General features: G+C 40.2%; 1 protein-coding gene across 1 annotated transcript in view; it reads right to left on the minus strand.

Moving 5' to 3' along the window:
- Positions 1–1,011: 1,011 nt before the first annotated feature.
- scyl1 (SCY1-like, kinase-like 1) overlaps positions 1,012–13,428 on the minus strand; it is a 60,271-nt gene continuing 47,854 nt past the window's right edge. The window contains exons 14-18 of the mRNA XM_061900173.1: positions 10,719–10,852; positions 6,402–6,476; positions 6,027–6,317; positions 1,902–1,980; positions 1,012–1,826 (exon numbers count right to left, since the gene is read on the minus strand). Of these exons, the coding sequence (XP_061756157.1) occupies positions 1,699–1,826; positions 1,902–1,980; positions 6,027–6,317; positions 6,402–6,476; positions 10,719–10,852 (707 nt within the window). The 3' untranslated portion in view covers positions 1,012–1,698. The remainder of the gene's footprint in view (positions 1,827–1,901; positions 1,981–6,026; positions 6,318–6,401; positions 6,477–10,718; positions 10,853–13,428) is intronic.

Here is a 13,428-nt window from a genome sequence, read left to right on the forward strand (position 1 = left end):
ATACCTTTTTGCCTTTTAAATTCCCTCCTCTTCTTTCCTGACAATTTAAATCAATGTTCAAGTAAATAAATTTTTTTATTGTAAAGAATAATAAATATATTTTAATTTAATTCTTCATTTTAGCTTCTGTTATTTCGACGAAGAGTATTTGTGAAATATTTCTTCAAACTTATTATGATTAAAATTCAAAAAAATTATTCTGGCAAATGTAGAAAATCTGTAAAATCAAATTTAAATCTTATTTCAATGTCTTTCGAATTTCTTTTAAAATTTTTCTTCTGGAAAATCTAGAAGAAATAATGATTTGGCTTTGTTATAAATATAGCTTGGTCCAATTTGTTGTATATTCTAACAAAGTGCAGATTGGATTTTAACCTATTTAAAACATGTCATCAAAAATATATATTTATTGTGAGAAATCATTAAAATGATCAGTGTTTCCACAAAGATAAATATCATTTATTAGTAATAATAACATAGAGTTAAAGGTAAATTGAGCAAATTGGCTATTTCCGGCAATTCATTTAAGTGTGTATCAAACTGGTAGCCCTTCGCATTAATCATTACCCAAAAAGTAGCTCTTGGTTTCAAAAAGGTTGGTGACCCCTGGTATGTACAATACTTGCATTCATTACCACTACCTAAAATACAATGAATTATTATTGAATATGTTCTTAACTAAAGTGTCAATAAATGCAAATGAAGATACATCTTCACCACTCGAACTCCACCATTTCTTCACTTTGTTTGATATTCTCACTACTGCCACAGGTGGTGGGAAAGTGAATTACAACTGCGTCCATACAGAGCAGAGCTGAGAAACCGATATTTTTGGCGGCTGTCGAGGGGACGCTTCATTCCCAAGAAAGGGTTAAGGAACACTGATCTAGAGAAGAAGACATTCAAACTGTGAAAATACATTCAGTCAGAAAGGAAAAGTGCAGACTTTGTAGGCTCGTTTAGTTTATTATTATTATTATTATTACCCAGCATCTTTACAAGGACATCCAGAAATGTTGTATTATCTTTATTTCATACTAGCCCACATGCTACATGGTTGACTTGTTTTCATGTGTCGCGCAAACATTTATGGTCCCAGCAGCCAGGCCTTTTAGATGTTTGTTGTTGTTTTTTTTTTTTACATACTTCGGCGGGAACATGAGTCCATGATGCCCGTTTGAAAATGTCATTGGGAAGCGGGAGGCGTACCAACAGTCTTGTCCAGCAAAGTCAATGAAGGCACACGGATACAAAAGTGAAATGCAGAGAGAGAGAAAACAACAATGTGTGTGTGTTCGTAACTCTTACAAAGTAGTCAGTCGGCCTCACTAAAGTGCATGCATGGACTGAATAAACTACAGTGTCGCTTTGTGTGCTTACTGAAAACCATTCAGTATATATATATATTTATTTTGACTATTTAAAAATGGTGTCATTTTCAAGACAAGATGCTCCATTTTATGTACATTTACTTTACAATGGGAGGTGTGAGCAGTCAAATATGGTGTCATAACTCAGCCATCCACAATGATACAATGTCCACCCTCTTTCAGCAATGGATCCAAAAGTTCTGGTCAGTTCTAAAAGACCTTTGGATATTTCCCACTCACCGGTTGAAAAGTTGTGTCCTGGGTCAACGGCGCGGCCCTTGTTGGGTCAATGCAGGTCATGGTCTTACCTCTCAGGGAACACCGAAGCTCAGTCCAGTTTGCGCGCACCCAGTTTGAGAGGACCTTTGGCGGCTTTGCGCTCGGCCCGTTTGGCCTCCAGCTCTTTCCTCCGCTCCTCTCGTTTCTTCTTGGACAGCTCGGCCTTGCTCAGACCCGCTGGGGGGATAGGCAGAAGGCATTGAAGTGCTTCAAACACATTGACGGTGAGATGGTGGGCTAAAGGTGTCTCACCTTGACTTCCGTCCACCGACTCCCAGGTGTCCTCGGCGACCCAGTCTCCTGTTGACTCCGCACTCCAGCCGCCTCCAGGCTGACGGGAGAAAGACACATCTTATTTTCTAATGTACACACACAGAGAAAACTCTGCTACCAACCTAAGATTAAATATTGGACATAAACTTGTGTCATGCATGAGTCAACAGCTAACAAGCTGCTTTACACACATCAAAGTCATGGGTTCTACAAACCCTGTTTACATATGAGTTCGGAAATTGTGTTAGATGTAAATATAAACAGAATAGAATGATTTGAAAATCCTTTTTAACCCATATTCAGTTGAATGCAGTACAAAGACAACATATTTGATGTTCAAACTCATTGCAAATAGTAATTAACTTAGAATTTCATGACTGCAACAGGTGCCAAAGTAGTTGGGAAAGGGCATGTTCACCACTGTGTTACATCATTTCTTTTAACAACACTCAATAAACGTTTGGGAACTGAGGAGACATATTTTTGAAGCTTTTCAGGTGGAATTCTTTCCCATTCTTGCTTGATGTACAGCTTAAGTTGCTCAACAGTCCGGGGTCTCTGTTGTCGTATTTTAGGCTTCAAAATGTTCAGTGGGAGACATGTCTGCACTACAGGCAGGCCAGTGTAGTACCCGGACTCTTTTACTATGAAGCCACGCTGTTGTAACACGTGGTGTGGCATTGTCTTGCTGAAATAAGCAGGGGCGTCCATGATAACGTTGCTTGAATGGCAATATATGTTGCTCCAAAACTTGTATGTACCTTTCAGCATTAATGGTGGCTTTGCAGATGTGTAAGTTACCCATGCCTTGGGCACTAATACACCCCCATACCATCACAGATGCTGCCTTTTGAACTTTGTGCCTTTAACAATCCGGACGGTTCTTTTCTTCTTTGTTCCCGAGGATACAAATGTCCATAGTTTCCAAAAACAATTTGAAATGTGGACTCGTCAGACCACAGAACACTTTTCCACTTTGCATCAGTCCATCTTAGGTGATCCCGGGCCCAGAGAAACCGGCGGCGTTTCTGGACGTTGTTGATAAATGGCTTTTGCTTTGCACAGTACAGTTTTAACTTGCACTTACAGATGTAGCGACCAACTGTGGTTACTGACAGTAGTTTTATGAAGTGATCCTTAGTGTGTTACATCTGGTTATATCCTTTACACACTGATGTCGGTTTTTGATGCAGTACCGACTGAGGGATCAAAGGTCCGTAATATCAATGCTAACGTGCAGTGATTTCTCCGGATTCTCTGAACCTTTTGATGATTTTACGGACCGTAGATGGTAAAATTCCTTGCAATAGCTCGTTGAGAAATGTTGTTCTAAAACTGTTCGACAATTTGCTTACGAAGTGGTGACCCTCGCCCCATCTTTTCCTGTGAAAGACTGAGCATTTTTTGGGAAGCTGTTTTTATACCCAATCATGGCACCCACCTGTTCCCAATTAGCCTGCACACCTGTGGGATGTTCCAAAAGATGTTTGATGAGCATTCCTCAACTTTATCAGTATTTATTGCCCCCTTTCCCAACTTCTTTGCCACGTGTTGCTGGCATCAAATTCTAAAGTTAATGATTATTTGCAATTTTCTTTTTTTTTTAATCAGTTTGAACATCAAATATGTTGTCTTTGTAGCATATTCAACTGACTATGGGTTGAAAAGGATTTCCAAATCATTGTATTCCGTTTATATTTACATCTAACACAATTTCCCAACTCATATGGAAACGGGGGTTGTATCTTGGCGCCTGCACTAATCCTCTCCAAAGTTGTGTGACAATCTGTTAAGTGGTATGCAAAGATCAGGCAACTTGTACGTTGTTTAGGAGCACAGTAGTACACTACCACCATGTATGGTTCATGCCAAAGTGACCTGAAATTAATGTTCTTCTGGTTAATATACTAGCAATAAAGTCATTTTTGAATTTGTAAATGTACCGTTATACAAAAACAAAAGAAGTGAAGAATAAGATGTCAAATTTGAGTTACTAACGTGCATTTCTCAACAAAAAGATGTTTTCTCATCCAGACCAAGGAAGGCCATAAAATATATAGAGTTCTCTTTCGGTTACAGTCAACCCTCGTTCATTGCTGTTAATTGGCTGTTGTAAATTTATTATATTGAATATTTTCTTGGCTCGATCATAAACAAGCTGTCCAACAACCTAATGGGAGTCCAGTAGAAAGAACACCTGCATAGTCACCTTTACACTCCTTTAATCCAATGGAGTAATGCTGTCTGAGGCTGAGCCAATCAGGGCCCAGGATACTGATACCAATTGATTTGGTCTAGTTGAGGCCATACTACTCTAGTACCTGTATTGATGTGTTTAGCAGATTAAGGCAATTGAATGTGGAATTATTTATTTTATACAATTGAGTGAAACCGCAAACTTTGAAGCATGACTGTATTTTGTTTATATGGCTTTTTTTTATTTGTCAGTAGACAAATAAATATTTAAAAATAAACAGTATATTTCTAAATGTTGCAAAAACATGTAATTTTCCTCATTGTTATGTCAGGTGATCAAATCACTTTGTTAGGCACTGTATCTGCTGATCAATACACAGTGTTAATGCCCTTCTAGAGAATTCAGCTACAACTCTTGTACGGTCTATGAAGGTTGTCATTCACCAGGTCATTGAAATCTCAGGTCATTCAATCATCAAAACTGGACTGCTTGGTTTGTCTTAGAAGAAGATGTGCCTCTCATCTCAGTAGCTTCATCTGTTGGTGCTCATAGACTTAGTTTGTTAAATATAGTCCTAGACTAAGACTCTTGTATGAATGAGCCTGATCTGTTAGTGCTCATAGACTTAGATTGTTAGATCTAGTCCTAGACTAAGAGTCTTGTATTAATGAGCCTGATCTGTTGGTGCTCATAGACTTAGTTTGTTACATCTAGTCCTAGACTAAGACTCTTGTATGAATGAGCCTGATCTATTAGTGCTCATAGACTTAGATTGTTAGATCTAGTCCTAGACTAAGAGTCTTGTATTAATGAGCCTGATCTGTTGGTGCTCATAGACTTAGATTGTTACATCTAGTCCTAGACTATGACTGTTTTATTAATGAGCCTGATCTGTTGCTGCTCATAGACTTGGATTGTTAGATCTAGTCCTAGACTAAGAGTCTTGTATTAATGAGCCTGATCTGTTGGTGCTCATAGACTTAGTTTGTTACATCTAGTCCTAGACTAAGACTCTTGTATTAATGAGCCTGATCTGTTGGTGCTCAAAGACTTAGGTCTTACATGTAGTCCTAGACTAAGACTCTTGTATTAATGAGCCTGATCTGTTGGTGCTCATAGACATAGCTTGTTACATCTAGTCCTAGACTAAGACTCTTGTATTAATGAGCCTGATCTTTTGGTGCTCAAAGACTTAGGTCTTAGAACTAGTCATAGACTAAGACTCTTGTATTAATGAGCCTGATCTGTTGGTGCTCATAGACTTAGATTGTTACACCTAGTCCTAGACTAAGACTCTTGTATTAATGAGCCTGATCTGTTGGTGCTCATAGACATAGCTTGTTACATCTAGTCCTAGACTAAGACTCTTGTATTAATGAGCCTGATCTTTTGGTGCTCAAAGACTTAGGTCTTACAACTAGTCATAGACTAAGACTCTTGTATTAATGAGCCTGATCTGTTGGTGCTCATAGACTTAGATTGTTACACCTAGTCCTAGACTAAGACTCTTGTATTAATGAGCCTGATCTATTGGTGCTCATAGACTTAGCTTGTTAGATCTAGTCCTAGACTAAGACTATTTTATTAATGAGCCTGATCTGTTGGTGCTCATAGACTTAGCTTGTTACATCTAGTCCTAGGCTAAGACTCTTGTATTAAAGAGCCTGATCTGTTGGTGCTCATAGACTTAGTTTGTTAGAACTAGTCCTAGACTAAGACTCATGTATTAATGAGCCTGATCTGTTGGTGCTCATAGACTTGGATTGTTAGATCCAGTCCTAGACTAAGACTCTTGCATTAATGAGCCTGATCTGTTGGTGCTCATAGACTTAGATTGTTACATCTAGTCCTAGACAAAGACTTGTATGAATAAGCCTGACCTGCACGTCTACCTTCTCGGTGCTCACCGTGGGATTTCTCTGCGCCACAGAGGCAAACAGGTCGTTGTGGTTAGCCCCCTTGCTCACACTGCTGCTGTCCCAGTTGTAGTCGCTGGCTAAGCGGACCCCCTCAGGCAGAGATGTGGCGGCCAGGTCCGTCTCCTCCTCGGCCCAGTCGTTGCCCCAGCCCTCCTCGCCAGCAGAACTCTGCCCTTGGCCTTCCTTCTCGTTGGACCAGCTGTCGTCGGCGTCCCAGCCTGAGCTGCTCCAGTCCGAACTCTGCTTTTTCACTGCCACACTGGACGCCATGCGGCCTGCCTACACGTGTGACATGGTGGCAGTTATGTCAGTGGGCTAGTTTGCATCTACCAGTCTTTGAAGACATGTTAAAGGTAGACCTACTCCTCCATCGCTGGCATTCTTCTTGGACGACGTCATTCCAGACCAGTCCTTGTTCCAATCATCCTTCTCAGTTTGCTTGTGGGAAACAGTTCAACATTCCAAATAGTCAACAACATATAGGCTCTCACAGCACTCGTACTTCATGATTACTACCCAAGGAACAAGGCTGTAGAAACGAAACTTGAATATACTAACTAAACTACCGTATTTCCTTGATTTGCCGCCGGGTATATAGTATGCGTCTGCCGAGAATTACTGCCGGGTCAAACTCGTTTCGCAAAATAAATAGCGCATGCTTAGCATTACCACCGGCTCAGGATTAACTCTAGGTCAAACTCGTTTCGCAAAATATTATTTTTATTAACCCATGTCTAGAATTTCCGCCGGGTCAAACTCGTTTCGCAAAATAATTAGCATAAGCTTAGAATTTCCGCCGGGTCAAACTCGTCACATCACGAGTGACACTTCACCTGTCATAATTTTCAAAAAGGAGGAGGCTGATTTCAATCATTTGGAATTGCATAAAGAGAAGAAAATTAAGAGCTATTCAGGAGGATTTAAGGTCTAAGCTATTGAATATGCTAAAAAGAACAGTAAGCAGCTATGTTTTATTAATATACCGTAGCTGCGTGTGTCAAATATGAGTCATTAATTGACTCCCGCCTCCTGGTGGTAGAGGGCGCTAGTGATCCTTCTTGCGACTACTCGGCTGCAGAAGAAGTGACAAAAAGCTGCAAGAGTGAGCAGCGATCAATTATTTTTTCCTCTCGCTTGCACTTTTAACATGGAGGATTACATATCTAAAATAAAACAGTTTTCTAAACTGGACTTTCAATCGAAGCAGGAGGGAATAAAGGAAGATCTGCATAGAGACAGAGAGACTTTTAAAACTGAAGAAAGATAAGGAAGACTTCTATAAACAAGTTATCGATGCTTTTGATCAGAAGGAGCTGCGCATGGACTTCATTTATAAGTAAAGGTAAGACCATAATAACGATTTGTTTTTTTTTAATTAAATGTGCTTTTCATGATGGCATCCTTACATCACACTCAAATTCATAAGCGCAGGCCGAAATTTACGGCATGCCTTTGGTAAGTGCCGGAATGAGAAGAGGTTTTAAAATAATTAGTGCATGCTTGCCTTTGGTAAACGCCGGAGGGAGAAGAGGTTTTAAATTAATTAGCGCCGCGGCGGCAATTCAAGGAAATACGGTACCGGTACTTTGTTATAGTACATTAATAGACACCAATAAACTTGTTAATAGATGTATAGTACAACTACTTTGTTATATTACATTAATATACACGAATAAGCTTGTTAATATACGTATATTACAACTACTTTGTTATATTACATTAATATACACCAATAAGCTTATTAATAGATGTATATTGCAACTACTTTGTTATATTACATTAATAGACACCAATAAGCTTGTTAATAGATGTATATTGCAACTACTTTGTTATATTACATTAATAGACACCAATAAGCTTGTTAATAGATGTATATTACAACTACTTTGTTATAGCACATAAATAAACAACAATAAGCTTATTAATATATGTATATTACAACTACTTTGTTATAGTACATGGACAATGCACATTAATGGACATATAAAATGTCAATGTGCCAGATTGTAGCCAAAGGCTAATTTTCATCTGCAGGGTCCTCGTATATAGCAGGGGTTCTTCACCTTTTTGACCTCGGGACCCAACTTTTCCTATAGAGAAGAGCCTGGGGATCACTCCAATGTTAACACTGAATTAGTAATCTTATTCTTCATTTTGATCTTATTCAATAATTATCTAACCTACCTACAGTTTTGTCAAATGATATAAACGCATGTGTTCATCACAAAGATAATGTTATTAAATCAACCAATAAACCTTAAGCTGAGGTCAGGCTGATTTGAAAAAGAAGTACTAACCAAATATACAATACATTTTCATTTAATATGTTGTGCTAAAATAAACTAAATTAATATGGTTCTTAACTAAACTGTCAATAAAATTTAAGTGCAAATGAAAATACAGCTTCATCGCTTTAGTCATAATTTTTGCGCTTAAGACATTTCTCTATGACATTAGCGCCAGACTTCTTCTGTTTGTTTTATATAGTCATTACTGCCACAAGTGGTGGTAAAGTGTATTACAACTGAGTAATATACAACCATAGCTGAAAAACACATACATTACATTCTAGGGGGCGCTCGCAGCCCAACACTGGCCCTATGGTTAAGAAACACTGGTATCCAGTATATGCCATCAACATGCGGGGAACCATCTCTCCGCAAAGAAACACGCCCAGGGCTCCCACAACTTCAGCGTTGTAGTGAGTTGATTTTTCAAGCTCATTTTGTTGCAGTTTTTATCTGCCACACGTGGAAAGCCGGTCCGTGAAAATAAGGCATGCACTCAACCGGTCCCTGGTGGAACATAGCTTGGGGACCCCTGCTCTACAGTATTCATTGGATTTTGGTCTACTGTACTTTGAGTGTTGTAGCATTTTTAAAGGCCTCCTCTCACAAGTCCTTTTGAACTGAACTGAATAGCCACAATGATGCAAAGGAGAGGACCTTAAAGGCCTACTCAAATGAGATTTTCTTATTTAAACGGGGATAGCAGGTCCATTCTGTGTCATACTTGATCATTTCGCGATATTGCCATATTCTTGCTGAAAGGATTTAGTAGAGAACATCAACGATAAAGTTCGCAACTTTTGGTCGCTAATTAAAAAGCCTTGCCTGTACCGGAAGTAGCAGACGATGACGTCACAGGTGTGAGGGCTCCTCACATCCTCACATTGTTTATAATGGGAGCCTCTAGCAGCTAGAGCTATTCGGACCGAGAAAACGACAATTTCCCCATTAATTTGAGCGAGGATGAAAGATTCTTGGATGATGGTATTGATAGCGAAGGAAGAATAGAAAGAAAAATAAATAAATAAATAAACAAAGTTTAAAAAAAAAAAGGGGGATTGCATTGGGACGGCTTCAGATGTTTTTAGACACATTTACTAGGATAATTCTGGGAAATCACTTATCTTTCTATTGTGTTGCTAGTGTTTTAGTGAGATTAAATAGTACCTGATAGTCAGAGGAGTGTGTCCACGGGTGTCTTGAAGCCGGGTGTCTCAGGGAAGTCGACGGCAGATGCATGGACGGCGCAAGCTCCGCTAATCTCCGGTAAGAGGTGACTTTTTACCACAATTTTCTCACCAAAACCTGCCGGTTGACAAGTGGTCGGGAACCGTGTTCGCTTGACCGCTCTGATCCATAGTAAAGCTTCACCTCCGGGAATTTTAAACAAGGAAACAGTGTGTGTTTGTGTGGCTAAAGGCTAAAGCTTCCCACCTCCATCTTTCTACTTTGACGTCTCCATTATTAATTGAACGAATTGCAAAAGATTCAGCAACACAGATGTCCAGGATACTGTAATTGCGCGATGAAAAGAGACGACTTTTAGCCGCAAATGGTCCCCTCCACACCGGGACGTCACGCGCACGCGACATCATTCCGCAACGTTTTCAACAAGGAACTCCGCAGGAAATTTAAAATTATAATTTAGTAAACTAAACCGGCCGTATTGGCATGTGTTCCAATGTTAATATTTCATCATTGATATATAAACTATCAGACTGCGTGGTCGGTAGTAGTGGCTTTCAGTAGGCCTTTAAGTGGAACCTTGAAGAACACCACTAGTGTAAGTCAAGTTAATGCATATGAAGAAGATACAGGAACACCTTAGTTACATAAATCAAATTAAGAAAAAAGCCTGCCAAAATAAAGAAGAGGACTTATAGGGGGGCCTTGAGAGACGCCTCAGGGCGGTATAGCTCGGTTGGTAGAGTGGCCGTGCCAGCAACTTGAGGGTTGCAGGTTCGATTCCCGCATCTGCCAGCCTAGTCACTGCCGTTGTGTCCTTGGGCAAGACACTTCACCCACCTGCTCCCAGTGCCACCCACATTGGTTTAATTGTAACTTAGATATTGGGTTTCACTATGTAAAGCGCTTTGAGTCACTAGAGAAAAGCGCTGTATAAATATAATTCACTTCACTCAGTTATGTAAATCCCAACTTTCTACACCAGTGTTCTATGTTTGCTAGCAAAGGTAAAACATCAATGCAAGGATCTGCCAATATGTTCACAGAGGTCTAAGTTGCTTTATACAAACGCATCAACATTGTTGGGTCTCCCAAATGTTGAAGTGAACTCTGGGGCCAATATGATGTCATCCCCAGAGTACATAGACTTACTATCCACTGAAACAACGTGACAACAGAGCATACAGGTACACAAAATAACAGCTACCTCCAAACTCCCCCAGTCCTCCTCCTCCTCGTCCCAGCGCTCTCCTGGCTCCTCCTCCACCTCCTCCACTTTGAGGTTGTGCTTCACCGAGCTTGAGTGGGTCACGGAGGCATGTGGATCTTTCCCCAAGGAACCTGAGACACAATACATGCAGCTTTACAGGAGGTGTTGGTTCTAATGTTCGAGGGTTCTCAGGCTATTGTAAACATTGCAATATCGGTTTTGGAAAGCCAGCAATAATGCCGTGGCATGTGACGGTATGAAACAACAACCGGGAGTTCTGCTGTCAGTGTAGTTTTTTTCTGGCGCTCGTAAATGGGCCGGTCTGAGAAGAACACCACATCTCCCATGATCCCCTGCACAGTGCGAGCAAGCACTTTTGCCAAGTTTCAATCTGAGGAATGGATGTTTCACAGGGGATTAGGCGCTCTTGTTCTATGCTTTTGATAGTTTACTCTGTCTATTTAAAAAATATTTCAAATCATATCACCTTCATCCAATATTGATGTTATTGTGATGTTTGCTAGGCATGGTGAAGCGGGTGCGTTCTTTCCAGATGCAGATCGGGCTCGGACACAGCGTAAAGGTAAAAAATAATGGTTTATTTAAACTGAAAACAGGCTAAGAACAGAAACACTGGTACTAGGTAGAAAAGGAAAACCAAAAGCGCTAGCATTGAAGCTAGGGAAATAACAGACAAAACTTGTATAAGGCACAACAGGCAAAGCAAAAAGCTAGCATGAATAAGGCAGGTTTACCGAAATCGGGAGTCAGCGCCGTCACTCTTTGCGTAGAACAAAAGCTAGGATGCGAGATCAAAACAACGGAAAAGGCAGGCTTAGATAAGAGACAGTAATTTCAAACAGGTGCGAGTCTAAAACAAGGGTCAGGTGAAACTAATAGCCAACCATGGTGACAAAACAAACAAGGAAGTGCACAAACAAACTCAAAAATCCAAATAATATATGATCCGGGCAGCGGATCATAATTATATTTTTATCTGTCTGGGTCTTACCTGCCCAGGGATGACAAGAGCCAGTAGAAGTGGCCTGGTGGTTAGAGTGTCCGCTCTGAGATGGGGAGGTTGTGAGTCCAAACCAAAGACTATAAAAATGGGAGCCATTACCTCCCTGCTTGGCACTCAGCTACAAGGGTTGGAATTGGGGGTTAAATCACCAAAAATGATTCCTGAGCGCGGCCACCGCTGCTGCTCACTGCTCCGCTCACCTCCCAGTGGGTGAACATGGGCATGCGTCAAATGTAGAGGACAATTTCGCCACACCCAGTGAGTGTGTGACAATCATTGGTACTTTAACTTTTAGCAAGATTAAAGGGGAACAACCAGACCTATGTAAGCTTCAATATATACCTTGATGGTGCAGAAAAAAGACCATATATTTTTTTAACCGATTTCCGAAACTCTAAATGGGTGAATTTTGGCGAATTAAACCCCTTTCTGTTTATCGCTCTGGAGGGGATGACGTCAGAATGTGACGTCGCCGAGGTAACACACCCGCCATTTTCATTTTCTACACATTACAAAATCCAGCTCTGTTATTTTCCGTTTTTTTGACTATTTTTTTGGAACCTTGGAGACATCATGCCTCGTTGGTGTGTTGTCGGAGGGTGTAACAACACTAACAGGGAGGGATTCAAGTTGCACCACTTGCCCGAAGATGCAAAAATTTCTGCCGCCAGAACCCCATTGAATGTGCTGGAGTGTCTCCACATTTTACCGGCGATACTAAGGCAGACATGGCACAGAGATGTACGGATAACCTGCAAATGCATTTGCAACGATAGTCAACGAAATCACAAAGGTGAGTTTTGTTGATGTTGACTGCCAGCTAATCGATGCTAACATGCTACGCTAATCAATGCTAACATGTTATTTACCGGCGGTGCTAAAGCAGACATGGCACAGAGATGTATGGATAACCTGTAGATGCATTTGCAACTATATTACGTTTCCTTCCACCCACATTTAATGCGAAAAAAACACTTACCAATCGACGGATTTAAGTTGCTCAAAAGATGCGAAAGTCCTGATCGTTTGGTCCGCACATTTTACCGGCGATGCTAACGAAGCTATTCGGCCATGCTATGGCTATGAATAGCGTCAATAGCTATTCGCTCAATAGCTTCAGTTTCTTCTTCAATACTTTCATACTCCAACCATCTGTTTCAATACATGCGTAATCTGTTGAATCGCTTAAGTCGCTGAAATCCGAGTTTGAATCCGAGTTAATGTCACTATATCTTGCTGTGGTATTCCCATTGTTTGTTTACATTGGCAGCACTGTATGACGTCACAGGGAAATGGATAGTGGTTTCGAAGATAGCGAAAATAAGGCACTTTAAAGCTTTATTTAGGGATATCCTGAGACCGGTAAAATTTTGAAAAAAACTTCAAAAAATACAACAAGCCACTGGGAACTGATTGTTATTGTTTTTAACCCTTTTGAAATTGTGATAATGTTCCCCTTTAATATTTTTGTGCCTTGTCCCCGTTTGAAATAAGTTCCGATCCTATCTTACTGTATGTGTGGACACGATTTTATTTTTCAAAAAATGACGAATAAATCCATCAATCTATAATTGTATCATTAGTATAAGACTAAGATTATATTTATGGATGCCCCGGGGGGAAATGTTACTCAACTGTCATCTATGCCTATTTATTCATTTTTGATCATGTATTTTATGATGT

This window comes from Nerophis ophidion, linkage group LG05, assembly GCF_033978795.1.
Source record: "Nerophis ophidion isolate RoL-2023_Sa linkage group LG05, RoL_Noph_v1.0, whole genome shotgun sequence".
Classification (NCBI taxonomy): domain Eukaryota; kingdom Metazoa; phylum Chordata; class Actinopteri; order Syngnathiformes; family Syngnathidae; genus Nerophis; species Nerophis ophidion.